Raw genomic sequence first — 21,853 nt, 5'->3', positions numbered from 1 at the left:
TAAATAGCCTTAAGGCCTTAATATCGGACCACTTCTTCTTGACCTCTGAAACAGTCTGACCTTTAGTCACCTTCCCTGTGCACAGTTTTAGAAATGAGGCCCCTGGTCTGGTAGGAGCCAGCTAGCTAGTGGTGCAGCTCATTTGGCCATTAGCGCTAGTAATGCTGTCAGGGTCCAACAGTGTTGCTGTGGAAACATTGTGCCCACCCTCTGGTCTCCCCCTAGCTCGCCCTGGTGAGTAAGCTGCTTGGTTTTGAGCCGTAAAACCTCTTTACCATTGTTGACTACGTCATAATTTTTAGCTCCGTTACCACCGTCAGTGCCTGTGTCCACCAAAGCATTCTTTCTGAGGCTAGAGTATTTTAAGAACAATTTTGCAATAGGAATACTGCATATTTAAGCTGCGCTACAAATGCCGGCAGCACACCGAGTTGCTGGATCTTTTTTCTAAGTGCTAAGCACTGAAAAATATTCAACTCTGGGGGAAAAAAAACGCTGCGCTCATCACGATCACTTTGGTCTGTTCTGTTACAGTCGAGGAGGGACATATACTATGAAGACCATCTGACACATCTTGCATGTACAGATGCTTAACAACAACAATAATGGAGGAGAAATCAGTTAAATTATTATTATTAACCCTTAAAAAAACCAAGCCATTTATTGCTATTTTTTGTCCGCCTGGCCTCTCTGTCTATTAATGCATGTATAATCTCAACCCTTTCATGCACAGTCAAGTAATGAACATCTTTTTTTTCAGGACAACCTGGGCAATAATAATATGTATGCTAAAATGATGCCACATGAATGGATCAATAGTTATATGAGTATAAAAACAAAAGAAAAAGCAAAACGGAAATTGAATGTCACAGAATTTAATTCAAAAAAGACACAGATCAACAATGTACAAGCTTTTTCATTTTCAAATATGTTTCTCTCAGGCCTTGGCTATCAGGAGAAAAAGATCCCAACATTCTAACACAAACACAACAAAAAATATTTACATTTTTACATTTTTTCTCCACTCGTTTTTTCCCTCACTTCCTCAGTCACTTGTGCCACTCCTTGAAACAGTTTCTGTCTGGAACAAGACAGAGGGCTACATCACACATCTCACACTTCCAGGGGGTGGACTGTTGGACCTGCCTGTCCTTTCTGCAGAGGATGCACTTTTTTCTCCCAGCCGTGGCCTTCTTGCCCTTATCCTCTACATGGGAGACTGGCACGGGAATGTGTGAGCCCTGTGCTCTTTGAGGAGGGACATTCACCGTGACACCACAGAGCTGAGCTGTCAACTCTTGCAGGAAGCCTCTGTGGCTCATGGGTTCCTGTTGCCTCTGCTTGCACAGATCCTTGTGAAGGAGATAGCTGTTGGTGGCAGCAATGTCCATGAAATGGTAGAAGAGGGTGTGGTACCATCTGTTGGATCTGTGTTGCACAGAGTAGTACTGTATCAGCTGGTCTGATAAATCAACACCTCCCATGTGCTTGTTGTACTCCACAACAGGTGTTGGGCATGGGACAGATGTTGTGATCCAGCTGCCATCTTGACTTTTCATCCTCCTCTTTACAGTGGCTCCATTAAATGCTCGGTGGATCATGGAGCAGACAGAGACCTCTCGTGTATCCATCCACTTGACGAAGATGAGTGGGCCTTGGCGTATCCACCTGATGGAGCCTCTTGGGACTTTTTTGTGCAGGGCATTTTCAGATGTCTGGGGGCACTCTTTCCTGTTGTCTCTGTAGGTGCCACATGCTCCCATGTTAACATTATACAGTGCCCTGAAAAGCGTTGGGCTTGTATAAAAATTGTCCATGTACACATGGAAGCCAGTGCCCAGGTATGCTGGCTTGATCAGGGACATCACTGCATCGTAGGCTAGTCCAACTCCTGATGGAAACTGGGTCTTGCCTGTGTACACAGTAAAATCAACTGTGTAGCCGTTGCTGCTGTCTGCCAGCACAAAAAGCTTGAAACCCCATTTAGTAGGTTTTGCCTTCATATACTGAGTCATGCCAGTATGAGCCTTGGTCGCCACCATCCGCTCGTCAATCGCCAGGTTCTGGTGGGGGTGGTAGTGGGCCTTACAGGCATCCTGGATGGAGACCATAAGGGGCTTCAGGCGAAACAGGCGGTCATGCCCTGGTGTCCCCTTCTTCTTGTCATTCTCCACATCTTGGTCAGGATCACTCAAGTGGACATTCCAGGAGATTACCAGGTACCTGTTCCGTGGCATGACACTGGCTGGGAAGGTCAGGCTGAAAATGGAACCAGTTTTCCAGTAATCCTGGACTGCTCATCTTCACCAGGGCAAAATAAAAGTTCAGTCCCAAAAACTTATGGAATTCCTGCGTGGTGATGTCCGTCCATGAATATTTTTTGCCCTGTACAATATTTTTTGCAGCCTGTTTGTTTGTGTTCTGACACAGTGTTTTCACAACATCATCAGTGAAAAACAGTTTGAACAGGTCCAGTGGTGTGTACATACTGGTGGAGCTTAGTTGATGTCCAGGGGTTCTTGCTGGGAGGAACCTCTTTGGCTCTGGAGCTGTGTCTGGATGCTCCTCTGTTTTCCAGGATGTGGCAGAGGCTGCTGACTGTGGCCTAAGAGGAGACCTGGACCTGCATCCATCTCTGGACCTGGCCCGTCCCCTTCTGGTTGCTAAGGGGGTTCTCTTCCTCCCAGGACCTCCAACTGATGGCTGCAGCACAGCAGAGGTTGATGACTCTTCCTCCTCTTCTTCAGAAGAAAGAGCATAGTTCACTTTTCCTTGTCCCCTTCTGGAAAGTGGCAGAGCAGCCACAACAGCAGAGGAAGTGGAAGGGAGAACCAATGTATCAGGAGGGCCTGCCTGTTGTTGATGATCAACACTGTAATACAAAAAATATGAGAAAAAAGAAAAAAAAAACATTAGATCTTATAAAGCCTATCAGATTATTTTTCATTTCACTTCTCACACTATGTAATGTCTGAGTAAACCCCACACGTTCACATTCTTTACAGCTAACATGAGACTATTGAGCTCCATTCCCACCCAGTAAACAGCCAACCAGCCAACCTAACACAGGTGTACTAAAAAAAAAACATGTACATTTTATTTTATTTATTTTGTTATTTCAAATAAGGCCACTTACTCTTCAGCAGGGTCAAGTCCCTCCTGGTAGACCACCTCCTCATCTGTCAGGAATGACTCTGCTCCTGACTCAGAGTTGCTGGTTAGCATTAGCTCCAGTCCGTCACCACCACCATTCAAAACTAAATCCATTGCTTCAGCAACAGTGAAGCACCTTTTTGCAGTCGCCATAGTTCTGAAAAGAACTTTTTGTTTGTCTGTCTAACTCTATCAATAAAACTCACTACTCTCAAACTCACTAACCTATCTCTCCGACTCTCTCCTCTCCCACCACAAACACCGCGAAATTATGACCCGCGAGATTATTACCCGCGAAATTTTCTCTATATAAAACAAATAACAATAACTTCTGTCTACCATAAACCACAGTAAATGCAGTAAAAAACATACATGTGCACAGGAAATGCGGACTAAGCACATGCCATATAGTGCGTAAAGCTTGTGTGTAAAGCTTGTGTACATTTCCACGTTCAAAAGTTGTTAGTAAATGTTTATTTATCTTTGTTTTGGCCATGGGAGATTATTATTCCTTTGTTTTCGATACTGGGAGATAACTATTTCACCTCACGCTGATCTTTGGCTGCTGGGATTGGATGTCACTGTCATAAAAACAAAAGAAGAAGAAATCGGAGCATCTCATTGGTCGAGAGACCAACCGGAAGTCAACAGCGTTTACATCAAGCTTCAATATGGAGGTCCGCTAACATAATTTACACGTTTTTAATCACAAAATGTAATGAATAATGAACTTATCACGGAGTTATCACGGTGGAATTCACATGCGAAGTTCCCGGAAAAAACGCCGCACTTAACGGCTGGATTGAAAACCTTCTCGAAAGGCTAGAATTGCCCCGAGCTCACCATAGATCGCCCAAAGAGTATGCTTGTGATAGCAATTTTCCCCATTAAGTTTTGTTGTGTGGTTCCCGAGATATTCTGCAAAGTACCGACGCTGTCGCGTGGGAGCGCCCGCGCACCCGTGGAGTTAGAAGGGTTAATATTATTATTGTTATGTTTACTCTCATGAACCCACACAGACCGGCCGATCCATCCTCTCTACTGCCCGCTCCAGCCTTTCTCGCATCCAAAGCAAGTACTCTGCCTTGTGCTGTCATTTACTTCAGTGGATATTCCATAACATAGCAATCAAAGCGTCTCAGCTCAAAAGAAAACAAAACAAACGCAGTGCCTCCAAAGTGCTCTGAAACGCTCTCAGCTGGGCATTTCCTGAGGAGCGCCAGGTGCCTAATATACAAAGATTTGTGTGGATTTCCTACTGAAACATGGCGTACACTTAAATCCAGAAAAGGTTGTACACACAAAAACATCCAGATGTATGAATCTGTGCATACGCATGAATCCAAGTACATTTCCTTTGTACATCCCAATCAACGTGGAATTGAGTGCACATGTTGGAGTACCTGTCCCCTCCCTGTCCACGCCCCCATCTAAATATGCAAATCATATTTAAATGAGCCCTGCACCTGAGATTCCTCTCTCTGCACGATCAGAAAACTAAAATAAAAGAATGAGTTAGACGGGAAAAAAGAAAAACTTCACAGAATGCGAAGTGGAGACACTACTCACTGAAGTGGAGGTGTGCAAAAATGTACTTCTAGGCACGCTGTCCTCTGGCATCAATACTAAATGCAAGAGGAGCGAGTGGGAGAGTGTGTGTGATGCTGTGGGGTCAGAAAAGTGTACACACACAGAATTTAAAAAGATGTGGTCCGACATTAAGGTGGACATGAAGTGGAGGACGGCTGCCCACCGCCACGGTGTGGCCAAAACAGGCAGGGGGACAGGAGAAGAGGAGCTCACCCTGTTTGAACAGAGAGTCGCCTGGGGTCAATTGAAAGCAGACAAACAATTATGTGAACTGGATTTACAGTTTCCATTTGTTAATTTTATACACCACTTACATGGATTACACACTATTGTTGTAAATGAATGCAGAAGTGCGCTGGGGAAAAAGTGAGGCTGATTAAGAAATGTCACACTTAACACACGGGTTTATCGACATGAGTACTTTACACACAGAGACAATCACGGCCTTGTTAGAAAGCTCTGAAGCTGTAGTTTAACCAGCAAAAAAAACAGCAAGTCACTAACTTTAACCATTGACTTCTACTGATGATGTGAATATTTGGGGGCTCACATGCTCAATGCGCATTAGGGGGATTCATATTAGGACAATTAAACAAATAAATTATTTACTCACCAAGAAGCCACCCATTGCGCACAGTACCAGCTTGTAGTCTGTTCCCAACCATGCTGTTACTCAGTGCGTTGAACCAAACCACCTTGCCACAATGTTGATTAATGGCATTTGCGTCATTGCATCATTAATTGCATTAATTTGCATCACATATGATCTGTACATTGATCTAATAAAAATGCTTCCTGTTGATGTAACAAATTCATCCTGTGATGGCGCTTTTATAGCAATGATTGTGCAGGCGATATCTCCAATTACATTAGGAAAACGGCTCTTGCTGCAAATTGCACTCCCGATCGGTCAGCCAGCTCCCTCTGGAATGCCCCTGTTGCTAGGAACCCCAGTGTGGTCATCATCTGTATGGATACAGGCAGCGCATGGCTCCTCGCCGTGTCGCGCTCCAAGGCCGGCTGCAGCTCTGCGCACAGTTCCAGGAGTATTGCCCTCGGGAGCCTAAAGTAGCTGATGAGCCAGTTGTCATCATGTGCCAGTGCCATCTGTCTCGGATCACATGCTCTCTTCGTATTGCACCATTTACAATGTCTTAATACTGCGAAAGCAGCTGTTGTTGTTAACTGTATTTTCTGCACCACTTTGCACATACTTTTATATCCACTCATCTAATTGCAGACACTTGGGTGTGTTAATTGTTCATCAGTGTTAATTGTTCATGTGTCTCTGATGTGCACATCACTCTGAGGACTAATTGTTTTCCCATTTATTTATTATAACAGTTTCCCAGCATCACCTCTATGTGTTGCCAAAGGATCAACAGCTGTAGACACGTGTGTACGCCAGCCAAGAAGTTGGCGTGAGGCAACGCACATTTCCACGGTCATTTCACTCTTGTTACATCTGAACTTTGCCGTGGAAAAGGACATACACCACGTTTTTGTTCGTACGCACCCTTTGAACATGAGGCGCCTGGTGTTTTCAGCTGGGATAAAAAATGGACGTGGGGCCTTGGCAGTGTCAACATAACTAGTGTTGCTAATATAGCAAACAATGCTCAAATGGTTTTGTGGTTCAAAATGAAACTGCTTATTCACCGAGGCAACTATGGGGGGGACCAGAGGTTGGGCACAGTGTTTCCTCAGCAACGTGTTCCGGCGTTACCAGCTGTACTTGCCAGATGAGTGGTGCCACTAGCTAGCTCCTATCAACCCAGGGGCCTGTTGTTCAAAACCTAGATAAGGGATTAAGCCGGGATATGTTGGTTATCCTGGCTTAATTTAGCGTTGATTCAGTTGTTCGAAAGCAGAGGCACATATGTTACCATGGAGATTTATTCTGTGCACTTAGCCTGGTCCTGACCAGGCTAACAATCAGGCTTAGTTTAGCCTGGTGCATTATCTGTCCAGTCAGCTGTCACTGCGATCGGAAATCAATGTGTTTTACCGTCATTTCATGTTCTTATGTACGTATTTGCCTCATTTTTGAACAAAATACATTAACCCTACAATAATAAAAAAAACATTTAACATTTAAAACATTTTTGTCATAGCCCAAACATACTTTGTCATGCACATGTCCTTAACAGTAAAAGGATTAATTGTTGGAATAAACATACAAGTAGGTGTATTTGGCATTAACACAGTTAGTGGTTATTAGGTATCATAACTGTATGACCTTCCCAAATTATATTCCCAGTTAACTGGACCAATAACTCCAGTGTACTTTACATCAATGAATGAAAACATGAAGTTGAAACCACAATATTCTTTGACCTAATTTTATTTAAATGAAAAATACTGTAATCAGTCGCTGTATGCTTTGAGCTGTGGAGAGAGAAATAATATTGATTAATACATTGCATCACAGTCATGCTTACAATGTGCATTAAAATTACTTACTTCTTTCTGTAGTTTCTTAATTTCCAAGTCCAGTTTCGTTAAGGTCTTTCTTTTGTCTGTCAAGATCCATGTCCTGCAGCTTTCTCTTCTCACACTGGAGCTTGACATCTGTCAGGGCTATTTGCTTCCTCAGATGACTTGCTTTTATCTTAAGCGATTTATACTTTTTATAAAAACAAAACATGAGTACAATCCTGATATAAGCAGCTATTTAATGAAACTACAGAAAGGCAACTATTTTAAGGCAGCTATTTTAACAAAAAACCTTATTAAGGCAACTATTTTAACTAAAAATGTGCTAAAAAAAAAGTATGACAAATAATACGATCAGTCACTGTCTGATTGGAGCTGGGGAGAGAAAGAGAGAAAAAACATTGATTAATACATTGCGTCATGCTTACAATGTGCATTAAAATCACTTACTTCTTTCTCTAGTTTCTTAATTACTAAGTCCAATTTCCTTAAGGTTTTTCTTTTAATTTGTCAATTTGTCTTACACTGCAAGACTATCCAAAGTCAGACAGTCCACATAACACCAATGGTTGATTAATGAATGAATAAAATGATTGATTTCATGTACAGTACACTGGAATAATGTACCTTGTATGAAGAGGGCGGTTTCCCCCCCCTCCGTCCTCCATCATCGGCCTGCTCGGTTCTGATCCAGGGCGAGCTCTTCTGCTGGTGTGAAATCAGCAGTTGCTTAACTTCCACTGCTCACCTTTTAAGGTGAAGTGTACAACTGTTAATTTGTGGAAGGAACTTTAATTCTAATTATGACAGATTCATTTGCACAGCAAGTGTATATTTTTAGATTACTTACGCAGTCAGTCGGTCCGCAGTTGTTTGCCACGCACTCTCTCTCTCTGCTTTATTATCGCTGCAGTGCTTCCTTTCTTCGTGATTATATGTTTTACCTCTTCATAAGTGTCCATGATAAGACGCTGCTCACCAGGTGAGAAGTATGCGGCACATGTCCTCTCCATTGCTGCATCGTTGAATCTGTGATCGATCTCGGGGTCTATTTAAGAAAGCCGTGGACGTGCACTCACCTGAATAAGTTACACCTGGCTTGACAAAGCCGCGCCACCTCAGCCTGGCTTGGTGTTCAAACAACCAATTAAGCCAGGATGGATTTAGGGGAATTTGTCCAGCCTCGCTTTTCCACTTATCCTGGATTGCTTAATTCTGCTTTTGAAGAACAGGCCCCTGGTGGCACGCAGTGTGGAGCAGGCAAGAAACCAGCGGAGACCAACAGTGGGCAGATAACATGTTTCCATACTCTAACGTGGCTGTCAGCAAAGCAGTTAACATTAACAACACAAATTTCATCAACTCTAAATGGATAGCCCTAACAGCCCTAAAGCTTGCTGAGTCTGTGGAGTGCTGGACTAAAAGGAAGGCCTTGTCTTTCACATCTTTTCCTTTCTTAGTTACAGGTTAATGGGTGCTGGCCCTGTGAAAGAAAAATTAACCGAAATTGACATCCCTTCTAGTGACAGCCCTTTATGTATGTATTGTTGTGTAATGTAGAGTCCAGTGGAAAGTTTGACCTATAATAGTTCATGTTTGTGTGTTTATGTTCCACCTCAGATTTTCAGTCGTTTTATAATCTGCTGAAGAATAGTCGTGGTCATGTCAGTGAGCGCTCAGTCTTCAGTGAAAGGACAGAGGACTCCTCTGCTGTTCAGTACTTCCAGGTGAGAGGAACACACACACACACACACACACACACACACACACACACTCACACTCACACTTCACCCAGCTCTCAAAAAAGCTTGTTGTAATGAGGGAAGTATAAAGAGTTGACTTCAGGTTCCTGTTTTATTTTTTTCATATAGTGCCTTAATAATGCCCCCCATGATGACTTTGTTCATGGCTGACTATCAACAGTTTCACAACTGTCATTAAGAATAGAAATGTTTAAAAAGTTAAGTTTTGGAAACTTTTGCATTATTTTTCTATTTTAAAAAGAGTATGAGTATGTTATAAAGTCCAGCTCGTACAGATATGCTCTACATAAATTTGATGTTGGTCTCATAAAGATGTTCCCTGTCTGTGCATGCCATTTAGAGTTTTATAATTAATCATTAAAAGACTGCAGTCTTGATTCAGGCATGTCCCGATGTCATGAGTGAGGGACGTCCATTCTGCCGTCTTTGCTTTGGGGTAGGGCAGACACCAGACCCAACCATCACAGTGGGGGCCCGACGCACTTTTATAGCAGTGGCGTGGCACAGGGGTGCTAGAGCTTTCCCAACTCAATGTGTGGGCCTTTTATGTATTTATTCATTTATTTTTCCATTATTATACTTTTTTCCCTCCTTCTTCTTCTTTCCCCTTTTCACTTTGTAAATGGTTGAGGCTAGGATCTTGGTGGGCTACCCCCAGACCCTCAGGAGGTGGTTTGCCCATCCTATTCATTCATTCCTATTACGATCCTATTATTTTGTTGTTATTGTTGTTATTGCCAATCGGCATGGGGGAAGACTAGCATCCATTGGCCATGCAGTGGCAGCCACACCACCAGGCAACCCCTGCGAATGGCTGGGCCCAGGGCCACACCCACACACTAGAGGGTTTTGTGTGTCTGTGTGTGTGAGAGAGTGGAGAGAGAAAGGGAAAATATAGTAATAATAAATACATAGCGGTCTACCATTGGTACCAGTATACCATGCAACACTAGAGTGTGGATGGTTGTCTGTCTCTATGTGTCAGCCCTTTGATAGTCTGGTATGTCAATATGTGTTGCCCTTAACCAGTTGTACCCTGAGACTATAGTATGACGTTCCTGTGAGCTGTAAATTCACTACTTCTAAGCAGAAGGCAAAACATAATGTTATCTCAGAGCCTTATGATGCAAAGTCTCTCCTCCTATGGGCTGCTGCCTCTTTCTCACTTAACACTGGGTCTGGGTCTGCAGCTGCCTGTACTGGAGAGCAGCATAAAAAAGAGGGGAGCTTACACTGCAGCTAAATCTGGGGACTGGCATGTCGCCAGACATACATTGTACACTGACTGACAAATAAATAAATAAATGACTGCTTGACTTAAAGAGGAAATTTCATCTGAAAACCTGCTTGTGCAATTTTCACAAAGCTTTTGACAAAGTTTTCTTAATTGGGATTTGTTCTTAGGTAAAAACAAAAGCTACACACACTCAAGAACATAATTATGCACATTTTGTGCTAACATGTTTGTGAAAAATAATTGTTTATTGCATTTTCTTCAGTTGAACAGTTGTCTAATGATAAAGGATTTCAATTGCAGTGGTAGTTTTACAATTTATACTAGGCAATAATACATTATTTTGATTATTTTACAAAATGTTTTGGTCTTTTACAATCAACACTACACTAACAATTCATTTCACATCAGTTAATAGGAACCATGTATCTAATAATTAGAGACTGATCAGGCTAGAACATATCACAGGCAGTTCAGGACAAAAACTGACAAAGCAGAGTAACTAAAATTGTGTATAAAGTTACACCTTCTCTGGCCATCTCTGTCTAATTCTTAATTCTGACTTTATTCTTAATTCTTTCATTTTCTTCTTCAGTTTCTGTGTGTGCACATAGCCCTGTAGTCTAATGCCCTGTTGTGGGGATTTACAGACTGTTTATGCTAATTAGGATCAACACACATGCTTTTAACTTTGAGAACAGAGATTCATCATTGTAAATAAACACAGGCGTGAACAATTTGGTTTAAGAACACTTCATGAATCTGACATAGACATTTCTTAAAACCTTTCTCAACAATAAATTTAAGGAAAATGCTAGAAGATATTGGTGACCTAAGCAAAAGTTTACTTACATTGTGACTCTGTGCCCCTCTGACTCAGCTGTCAATCAAACACTAACCTGCCTACTCAGAGGCTTACAATAAATGTTTTTTTTTTTTTTCATTTTATTTATTCATTTTGTAATTGATAAAACAGCACATTTGAAAATCACGATCTAGTTACAGTCTTATATTTTACTTTTTGAAATGTGAGTATGCTTTTGTATTTCTTTAATACAATACTGACCTCATATACAGTAGATTTCAAAAAACAACAACAACTCACCAATGTGTTCATATTTTCTTCTCGGTGTAGTTTTATGGCTACCTCTCCCAGCAACAGAATATGATGCAGGACTACGTTCGGACAGGGACTTACCAACGAGCTATTCTCCAGAACCACACTGACTTCAAGGATAAGGTAATCTTATACTGCCAGAAACATCACACAGTAATCATTTCATTAGATTTACATTTACACTTGAGCAATAATCTGTTGCTAGATTGTAAACTGCTCGGTTTTCCCTCACCTATGTTAAAAAATGAACTGATGATGTCACTGCTTCTTAGTTTAAATCTTAAGATAGACCAAAGCATGACCAACATTAACCGAAGCTGCTAAACGCTAGTAAACACTAATCAGTCCTTAATAGTTGACCCTTTACTCAACTCCTCCCTCAAACAATAGATGTCCAATCATAGCAACTGTATAAAGCACATGGCCCTGGGAGAGTTTACATGAAAGTGTCTTTTCAGCCTAAGCATGGTTAATGTCCATATATGTGACAGTCTTACAGGGTTGGCATTTTCAAATAAGTCAGCTGGAGATATTTTTCTAAGTTTGCCACCTGTCAGATGTAGCAACAGCATCTAAGGCAGTGTGGAGCATAGTGACCAATCAGTTATTAAGAGACCCATTTCTTGGTGTTTTGATTCATGAAGTCACTGTTTACTTGCTTCTGTTTTGTGGAGGTGGTGCTGGATGTTGGCTGTGGCTCGGGGATCCTCTCTTTCTTTGCAGCCCAAGCTGGAGCTAGGAAGGTCTACGCTGTGGAAGCCAGCACCATGGCACAGCATGCTGAGGTACACACACACACACACACACACACACACACACACACACACACACACACACACACACATTCTGGCACTCTATTCTGACCAATCCAAGGCCGGATTTTCAGGCTCGGTATAAAGGTTTGCTCTACCTTCCAGGTGCTGGTGAACAGTAACCGTCTAGGGGAGCGAGTGGTCGTCATCCCAGGGAAGGTGGAGGAGGTGACGCTGCCTGAGCAGGTTGACATCATCATCTCAGAACCCATGGGCTACATGTTGTTCAATGAACGCATGCTGGAGAGCTACCTGCATGCCAAGAAGTTCCTCAAACCCAATGGTGAGGAGGTTTCAGCCCAGGAGAAGGTTGTAGGATGAAAGATTTCAGCAGATTTTCTATCCATCCATCCATCCATCCATCCATTTTTTAACTTGCCATGATCCAATTAATGTAGTGTCTCTTTAGCTAACATCAGGTACCTCATCTCTCATCTCTATGTCCTCTCCTCCTCTGTGGTGTCCATGTTCATCTCCTGTTGACAGATTAACAGAACAGAACATAAGCTATAAACACACTCATTTCCATCCATCCATCCATCCATAATTTTTTAACTTGCCAGGATCTAATTAATGTAGTGTCTCTTGTCCCCTGCACTTCCCGTATCTGTGCCCTCCATCCCCTGCACTTTTTACAGCCATTACAACCATTCAGTTCGTTTTTAACATGTGGTAACGTGTTTTTCTCGAGCCGTTTTTAAACACACCATGAGTAGGCGGCGCCAGATGACATACACATGCTGTCGTTTTGTGATCTGAATCAATGGCACAGCCACAGAGGAGACGTGTGCCGCTGGGCAGTGCTGCTGTGTGTTAACTATGTTCAGCTAACCAGCCAGCAAGAAGCAAAAAACCTTGCACAGTTTCTTCCAAACAAACTGTATAAGTAACACTGTGTAAGTGTACTCACTGTGTGAGTAATGCTGTTGCATGTAGATAATGTTAGCTAAATGGTGACTAATTAATGGATGCCAATATATCAAGTTCAGCTAGTTAAGAAGAATACTAATGTTATTGTTACCTATGTTAAATCACTTGCTAGCTAGTTTCATGCTAGGAATAAACCCACTCCTCCTTAATTTCTGCGCAGAACTTGTGCTCACTATTGCTTTGAACATATTTTTTTTAATCGTTATTGCCACAATAGAAAGAGCAGGGTCAATAGAAAGAGCAGGGTCAGAAAGAGCAGGAGACAGTGGACCAGAGGCCAGCAAGGATGATCATGCAGGGTCTTCACAGGTGAGAAGAGATTCTAACTGGCTGAGAGAAAATATCTATAGCACAAAAGTGACTTGAGGTTAATTTCCTCAGCTATGTCATCACTACTATTCTTAATTGTATTTATAAATTTTGCTTTGCACATTTATTATCTATATTATTGCAATAGATAGAGGAGGGACAGGGAGAAACCAGGCAGGTATCAGGACAGGGACCTGAGAGCAGCACCAATTGACCTATGGCTAAGCCACGCCCCCTCCACTCACTCGGACAAACTATCAACATTGAGTGACCGGCGCTATGGCAGGTGTCACAGTACACGGCATTTTGCAGGAGGCAATTGATGGTTTTTGGAGACATAACGATCAGATGTCATTGAGAAGTAACCAAAAGGGCCTAAACTATGCGTTGGAGGGATATTAATCATTGTATTGTTGAGCAGGTCGATGAAAAGCCCCCCCTCCCTCCCTCCCTGTGTGTGTGTAGAAAGCAAACACATGGTCAATTGACAAGTGAATGACGGCCTCTGGGTTACCACACAACTAAGTCAGCCAACTGTAGTTATATAACGTTAGCATTAGACTAATTAGTTAGCTATTTTAACCAAGCTAGTTTAGTGCAGAGTCCATCTCATCCTGTGTAATAGAAATCAGTATGCTATAACTGATGTAAAGCACTCAAGATTAACGTTGGGAAGCAGCTGGATTTGAATGGATAGCTCAGTATTTGAGGTACAAATGCCCCCTCAGTATGGGGGTGCCACGCTTCAAAAATACTGAACTATCCCTTTCATGTGTTTTCACCACATTAGTTAGGTTGACTGCATAACTTAGCAGTAAATTAGCTCCTTTTGCTAATGTTTCATATGTGTCATTCATTCATTGCAACATTACTTCATGCAAGTACAGCCAGCCGCTGCCTCTTGTTAATAATAATCTCAAGATGAAGGGCATCGAAGAATTGCAAGCAAGCAGCCCACGCTGAAATGATTTTAGTTTGTTCAGTTACCTGGCTCGATTGCTGACTGCTGTCCACGGCTGCTTCAGATAGTCTGAGTGGCAGCCTGGCAGGTTCTCAAGTCACCCCACTAAACACTGTGCTTGCGTGAGTGCGTCCATCAAACAAGAGTACCAGAATTTAAAAAAAAAAAACAAATAAAAAATTTTAAATAATTGTTATTATTGAGAAGAGAGTCCCTCAATCACCTTCTATCAGTCCTCCCACCAATGAAATGGTTTATTTTTATTTTCATTTTATTCATTCAGTTAGGTCAGAAAAAATTACCAAGGTCATGACCTTGGTGTCCTCAATGGTAGTTACGGCCTTGAAACCTCAATCTCCATCTCAATCTTTGCCTTGTTGGGTCTTTGAATTTGAGGGAACAGGGCCTGAAAAGTCGTTGAATAGTCCTTGAATTTGATGTTTAAAGGCGCTGTATGTAAGAATGTGGCCAAAACAGTTACTGCACTCAAATTCAAAATACTGCCGCGAGTCGTGTCCCCCCCCCCCCTCCCCCTCCACCACCCCCCCACCCTACAGATTCAAGGTTGCTGGACAGCGGCACGCTGCCGTGGCAGGGCCGTGTCGCCACGTCCGTGATCTTCGGTTTTCCAGCGGACCATTCGAGCAAGTCCGGCTTCTCTGCTGCTAACCCTGCTGCCGGGATACAGCGGAGGAGCCGGTTGCTAATGTTATGTACCGGGATACTGCTAATGCTGCTTGCCGTGCTGCTGTAGCTCAGTCGTAACTTTAAGTGATGCTGAGACTCTACTGACTGCGTGACTGGTAGACGGCGGAGGGTGGTGCAACAGGCCAAAACACAAATTCAAAACATAAACATGATTTGTGGATTGTAAAATATTTTTTTAAATGCGAATATTCTGGCTGTACTATTGTTGTCGGTGAGATCAGTTTATTAAAATTATTCCTTAGTCTCTGTGGCATATTAGGAGGATTTTATGACTATTTGCTTTAGATTTCTTACATATAGCTCCTTTAAGAAGTTGTGTAAATCCTTGGTTAACATGATGAGGCCATGGTAAGTATGCATCCATGTGTTAATGTTTCACTTGAGAAATCCAGCTCTTATTGGGGTTTGTAATTTGCTGCCAGTACTTTAATCTTGTTTTTGACTGGCCTTCTCTGTGTGTTTTAGGTAAAATGTTTCCAACTATTGGTGACGTCCACCTGGCCCCCTTCACAGATGAGCAGCTCTACATGGAACAGTTCACCAAGGCTAATTTCTGGTGAGGAGGGAATGAAGCTGGGAGGGAGGGGTCACAGTTTACACCCAAAATAATTTACATAATTTGACTTATATTAACCAGGTAGCAAAGGATAACTGTATTAGTACATTTAGGCTTGTCCAGGTGATTAGATTTATCCTGACTTGAAGGCATACCACTCCATAATTACTAGAACATGTTTTCAACTATTAATGTTTTGTATTTGTTTTCTGAAATTTAAAACCAAGTCAAGCCTCGGTTGTCTTGCACAGGAAATGTGTTTGTTGACAACAGAGAGGAAGTCAGTGGCTCAGCAGAGTGCATTATAAATGTTTTTATCACAGGTATATTATTCAACATTGTTTAATTGGTAAATGACAGTTAAGCATGTGTAACTGTTGAGCTTAGGCGTTAGCACCACTGAAGAAGTCACATACTGAAGTCTTCATTTGTCATCTTAAGCGCTATTCGGATAGAAGTAGTATTACTGGTAGAGGTTTTCCATTAGCACTTTTGGCTGTGCCGAGTCAAACCATGCTGCGCCTCTTTACGTTTCCCAGAGGTGGGTGACTCGAGTCACAAATTTGAGGACTTCAGACTAGCTCAACTACCACTGATGGAAAACTCGACATGACTTTGACTTGGTATTCATGACATGAGGCATGACTTTGACTTGAGACAGATAACTTGAAAGGACTTGACTTTTTAAATTCAGTATCTGTGTTTTTGTAGACAATGAGAAGTTGGGTTTTGTTTTTGAAATATGATGACACAAATGCCACAGCGGGGGAGGACCCACAGGCTGATATTCGTGCCCACGCTACATGAGCTCTGACCTCCTGTTCACAGCTCTCCTCACAGAAAGGGAAATGTGTACAGCGGCATCACAAGCTTCACCGTGTGCTTTTATGCAGTTCTATCTGCATGATTTGTGTGAGTTAAGTCAATCGGCATCGAACTTGCTTTGCAACCAGCAATACACTCAGTACATTTACTTGCATGCAGTAGTCGACCTAAGCTCATAGCTCGGCTAATCAATCAAGTCGGACTTCTCGTCTTGTCTGAGTATACATGCAGAAGAGAAAAAAATCGAATTTCTGACCAAGTACGTCTGACTCCGCCTCAATAGGCGGCGCTGTGTCCATGTAAACATAGTGTGTATTGAACTAGTTCCGGTTTACCCGAAGAGGAAGCTAATGATGAAAGAAGATGGTGGAGCATAAATGTAGTTTCCTCGTCCGTCCAGAAGTGCGTCCTCTACGTCTCAGTCGCCATGGTGTTTTTTGAAATTGTATTTTAATATTCAGAATTTCGCTTTGACAAGCTCTCTTTTTGACCATACACCTGTTTGCATCCCTGGTTAAAAGATTGAAATGAAAAAAGTAATCTTGCTTAAAATATTGAAAAAATGTGCCATCTTTCATGTACTGCCTTTTGGAAATTGTGTTATCTTGTACTTGCTTAGCTGTACATTGTAAACAGAATTTTGATCAGGGATCCAAACTTTTGCATGCAGCTTTATGATTCTGGACAGACGTGCATGTTAACTGTAACTGCAGTTTGACTGGTTCGTGGAGACATCCAACAGTGAACCAGTTATTCTAGTCCATTCATATGAGATAATGATTGCCAAATAACCTAAGAGTTTTAATTAGGGCCTTCAGTATTTGGTTCAAGTAGCTATGCTGTTATTGCTGTGTGTTCATTCTTAGTACATGCCAGGTAGTCACTGTTTGAGCCGTGTACCACTGCAACTGTGTCCATCAGCATTTCCGAACACTGACTTAATAATAGTGAATACTCAAAAGAAGTCACAGCTTGTATGAAGCTATCACCTGTCCTTATCCCAGCCATGGGTGTTTGTTGTGTATTTTATGTTCATGCTTTTGCAGAAGTAGTAAATCAGCAAATCTGGATGAAGATCATAATGATACTGTTAAGATATTTTTGGCCACTATAAATCCCCAAAGGGACTGGGGAATCCAAATAGTCAATTAACTTTATGCATAAATAACTTTGTTGATTGGAGTCTGTAACAAGTTGCATTCATGGCAGGCAAAGGGTTAGTGTGTCCTCTGAAGCACGTGATTGGTCCAATATGTCCACTTGCAGTTGTCCTTTTTAACTTTTTGATTTGGATGTTAAGTGAATTGTGGCCCTCAGGTACCAGCCCTCCTTCCATGGTGTGGACCTCTCTGCCCTACGTGGAGCAGCAGTGGACGAGTATTTCCGCCAGCCAATTGTGGTATGTTTTCCAAGGCACGCATGCATGCACACAGACACACACACACACACATATACTTATACGTCTTTACACTGGTTGGGGGAGTGTTGAATTTGCGTTGTTGTGCCACAGGACACATTTGACATCCGTATTCTGATGGCCAAGTCGGTCAAATACACAGTCAACTTCCTGGAGGCCAAAGAAGAGGATCTCTACAGGTGTGTGTTTGTGTGTGTGTGTGTGTTTGTGTGTGTGTGAGTGTGTGTGTGTGTGTGTGCGCGCGCGCGGTGTAAATAGGTATATTAAATGATTAAATGTATGTGTAATGAATATATGTCTTTCCCTGCATTTTCTTTTGGCTCCCAGGATAGAGATTCCCTTTAAGTTCCACATGATGCACTCAGGCCTGGTGCACGGCTTGGCTTTCTGGTTTGACGTGGCGTTCATGGGATCTGTGTAAGTCATCCACTCACTGATAGACACAATACCTCCAATTTGGATTTGGCCTGCACAATATGAGAAAAATCTATTTCATGTGCTAACATTGTGATTAATATGTGACTTGTGATGAATAAACAAATATTGAAAGGCATATTAGCCAGGGCTGGGTTAAAATATCATTTCAACAGATTTTAATTGATCTACACTTGAATGAATAGATATTGATTTAATAAATCTGAGATCATCTTTTTTTAGGGATCCTCGGATCTGGTATCTGCGCCGATCACGTTATTTTTACAAAATCGGAATTGGTAAAAAGTGTGGCGATCCTGTATGTTTTATAAATATATATATTTTTATAAGACAGTCAGCTGATGGCTTGCTCACCTCCAGACACTGAGGTACCTCCAGACACACCCACCGGTGCTATCGCCAGTGGGATGGCTCGATCGTAGACCGGCCCGTACATTATGCCATCCTGGCAGTATGGCGAGAGTTGTTGGCGAGTGAGAAATGAGGCAGAAGTCCTCTGCGTATTCGGCCTACCACTGCATTTTAAACCACTCAAAGTCCGCGAAATAGGTGCGCTTCCCTGTGGAATATCATCCATCCGGCCACTGGCCTCACCTCAGAGATTCCGCCACGGATGCTAAGGGATCCTGCGGAGCCTCCACGCCCGAAACAACGCCAGAGCGTTACGGCATTCACACACGGTACCGTGAGTTGGCAAACGCGGGGGGGGGTTACTTTCCTTTTCATTATTCCTTATTTGGAACCTTCGGGCCGGGTTGATTTATTGTTTTGAAACTGAACTGAGTCAGAGCAAACAGTGGATTTTTTTTACCTCCTTGTTTACAGGAAAACCTGGGGAGGAGTTTTCTTTTGTTTAGTGAACTGTGTGGATTGAACTGACTTGAACTGTGATATGTTATTTGGAAATCCTGGAGTGGAGTTTTTGTTTGAACTAGATTGAACTGACTGAATGGAACGGAGCATTTCTTTTATTTGGTGAAAAAAATCTATACTTTCTTGAAACTGATGACAGTTGTATTTGTATTTTTGAAAATTGAGTATAATTTAAAATTTTTAAAAACAATTTAATTTTGGTGTTAAGGGACCTGTTTTATGGGTTTTATGGTTTCTTTGTGGGGTTTGACTGAGTAAAAGAAAAATTGAAAATTTGTTTCATGTGTCAAATCGCTACAAAAGATATAGGCCTGTTTTGTTTGTTAAAGACAAGAAGAAGATATTGAATTTGTTCACATTTTGTGCTGCTGAACCACCGATAAGCTTTTTGGATACTATTTAATTAAAAAACAAACCTTATGGGACAACTTGGATGCATTCTTTTTTTGTTTCAAAATAAAGAACTCGGATCGGATGCAAAAAAATGTGATCAGGTCATCCCTAATCTTTTTGAATTTGTCTTTTACTGTGGATGCGTGAAGCTGTAACCCTGTTAATCTCGTTGATGTTAAACAAACCCTGGGGCAAAATTATTAAAGACCGTAACTCTAAGTGCTATATTGAAGGCAACTGGACTTGCTCGAGTTTCTTGAAGATGTTTCACCTCTCATCCAAGATGCTGACTCTGAGATTCAGAGTCGTAAAGGTCACACATTCGTCGTTGACCCACCCGGCCATCATGTGGGTTGTTAGGATGAGAGGTTGATGATGAGGTTGTGCGTAGACCCTACGCACGTAGCCTACTCACGTCACCTATGCAGTTGTGAGCATTTTTACTTGTGCGGTGGTGTGTCTGTGTCACTCTGCAGTTACACCTCCAAAACACTGGTCGGCGGCGGAGGTTTCTGTGAAGTGCTGTAAAGTTTAGTTGATTCAAAGCACACATTAAACACGCATTAAACTCACATTAACACACATTAAACATGGCTTAATAGAGACAGTTTCAAACACAAGTACACAAATCAGCTTCCCTATAACTTCACAGCATTCACAGACAAACACTTGTGTTAATCCAGACACATTTTCCCCACAAATACAACATGCGAACGGTATTTGCACAAGCCTATGGCATTTTATATTGTATAAATTAGCCTAGCAGCTAGTGATCTTTTCCTCTTCTCATATATAAGTATAGTAGTATAGAAGTATAAATTCCTGAAGGATAAATCACACACAAGACTTAAAATGCTTTTTTTGTGGAGGCTTTATTGTCTTCACAATTTATTTTTTCTTCTCTGTGAAATAAAAGTAAGTTAAAGCTTTGTTTCCACTGAGGGAAATGGTTTCAGCTTACAGAGACAGACACGAGGTCTGCCTCACTGCGATGAGTAGTTACAATTCTGGGGAGGTACACGTCAGGCTACGGCATAGCTACGGCGTAGGCTCTACCTTGACATTGAGCCTACGGCGTAGCTACGCTATCGATTCAATGCAGAAGTATAAATTAAAAAGTTAAAAGTGAGTGATAAGTGGTGTCATAGGCCACTTCTTCTGTTTAACAGTGGCCGTTCCAGTTTGATGTAGATGACTTCTGGCCAACATTGCTGTACTCAAAAGAAATGTCCCCTCTCCTATAGATACAGTATCTCTGAACAGCTGGCAACATAAGTGAGTACACCCCACAGTGAACATGGTGTCTTCACATCCATCTGCTCTATGATGTCATCATGGAGGAGTGGGAGAGGATTCCTGAAGCAACCTGTGAGCTCTGCTGTTGCCAGCTGTTTAGATGTTGATGGCTGTGTTTTGAGTAATTTTCAGAGGAAGGTAAATCTATACTACTATACAAGCTGTACACTGACTACTTTAAGTTATATCAAAGTGTCATTTCTATAGTGTTGTCCCATGAAAAGATATAATAAAATATTTCCAAAAATGGGAGGGGTGTACTCACTTATGTGAGATACTGTATAAATGGACAGCTGAGTTTTGACCTGAGGAGCTGGCTCGCTTATGCTGTGCCATGCGCTTGTAGAGTGGTTGTTCTATTTCCCCAGTGTACAAATCTGTGCATTCCTGGCTGCATTGAACTGAGTACACTATATTGCTCTGCTTCTGCCTGGGTGTTGTGTCCTTGGGGTGGACAAGCTTTTGCCTCAGAGTGTTACTGGGTTTGAAGTTGCCTACAATATAGCATTTAGAATTACCGTGACCTGGATTACTGAGAATATTAAAGACATTAGTATTGATAAATTCTTAGTTTACTGACTCTTTTATCTGTACTTTTTAACATTTTGGTTAGGGCTGGGCGATATGGAAAAAAATTCATATCTCAGTATTTTCAGGCTGAATGGCGACACAATATATATCCCAGTATTTTGTACGAAGTGGGCTACATGTTCAGTTGCAAGCTGATCCACGGCTGTTTGCAGAGGTGCAGTAAGAGCCTGTTGTCTGCAGCTCTTCATCAACATCTCACTGTGGCTGATGTTGATTTTAATCTTCCTCCCTGCCATGTTATTACACTTGCCTTAAGTGAAGAAAATTCGTTAATAAAGTTTTGCTAATTCAATAATAAACATATTGTAATTCCTATAGAGTCTTAAAAATAAAAGTCCCCCATTATTTGTTATGTAAAAGCTTTTATTGTGAAGCAGCAAAAAAAGGAAATGTTGAGTTTATAATAATATGGCTGATAGTGAACATGAAACGGTAAAATAAAGCAGATATCTAA

The 21,853-nt window shown here is 41.8% G+C and overlaps 1 protein-coding gene across 1 annotated transcript in view; it reads left to right on the top strand.

Annotated features, from left to right (window-relative positions):
• Positions 1–21,853, top strand: part of carm1 (coactivator-associated arginine methyltransferase 1) — an 82,105-nt gene that overhangs the window by 28,276 nt on the left and 31,976 nt on the right. Inside the window, exons 3-10 of the mRNA XM_049560232.1 lie at positions 8,800–8,906; positions 11,312–11,416; positions 11,968–12,078; positions 12,211–12,388; positions 15,479–15,569; positions 17,712–17,793; positions 17,905–17,990; positions 18,139–18,228. Of these exons, the coding sequence (XP_049416189.1) occupies positions 8,800–8,906; positions 11,312–11,416; positions 11,968–12,078; positions 12,211–12,388; positions 15,479–15,569; positions 17,712–17,793; positions 17,905–17,990; positions 18,139–18,228 (850 nt within the window). The remainder of the gene's footprint in view (positions 1–8,799; positions 8,907–11,311; positions 11,417–11,967; positions 12,079–12,210; positions 12,389–15,478; positions 15,570–17,711; positions 17,794–17,904; positions 17,991–18,138; positions 18,229–21,853) is intronic.

This window comes from Epinephelus fuscoguttatus, linkage group LG19, assembly GCF_011397635.1.
Source record: "Epinephelus fuscoguttatus linkage group LG19, E.fuscoguttatus.final_Chr_v1".
Classification (NCBI taxonomy): domain Eukaryota; kingdom Metazoa; phylum Chordata; class Actinopteri; order Perciformes; family Serranidae; genus Epinephelus; species Epinephelus fuscoguttatus.
Note: the sequence above shows the minus strand (reverse complement) of the source record. Positions and strands in the feature narration are given on the sequence as shown.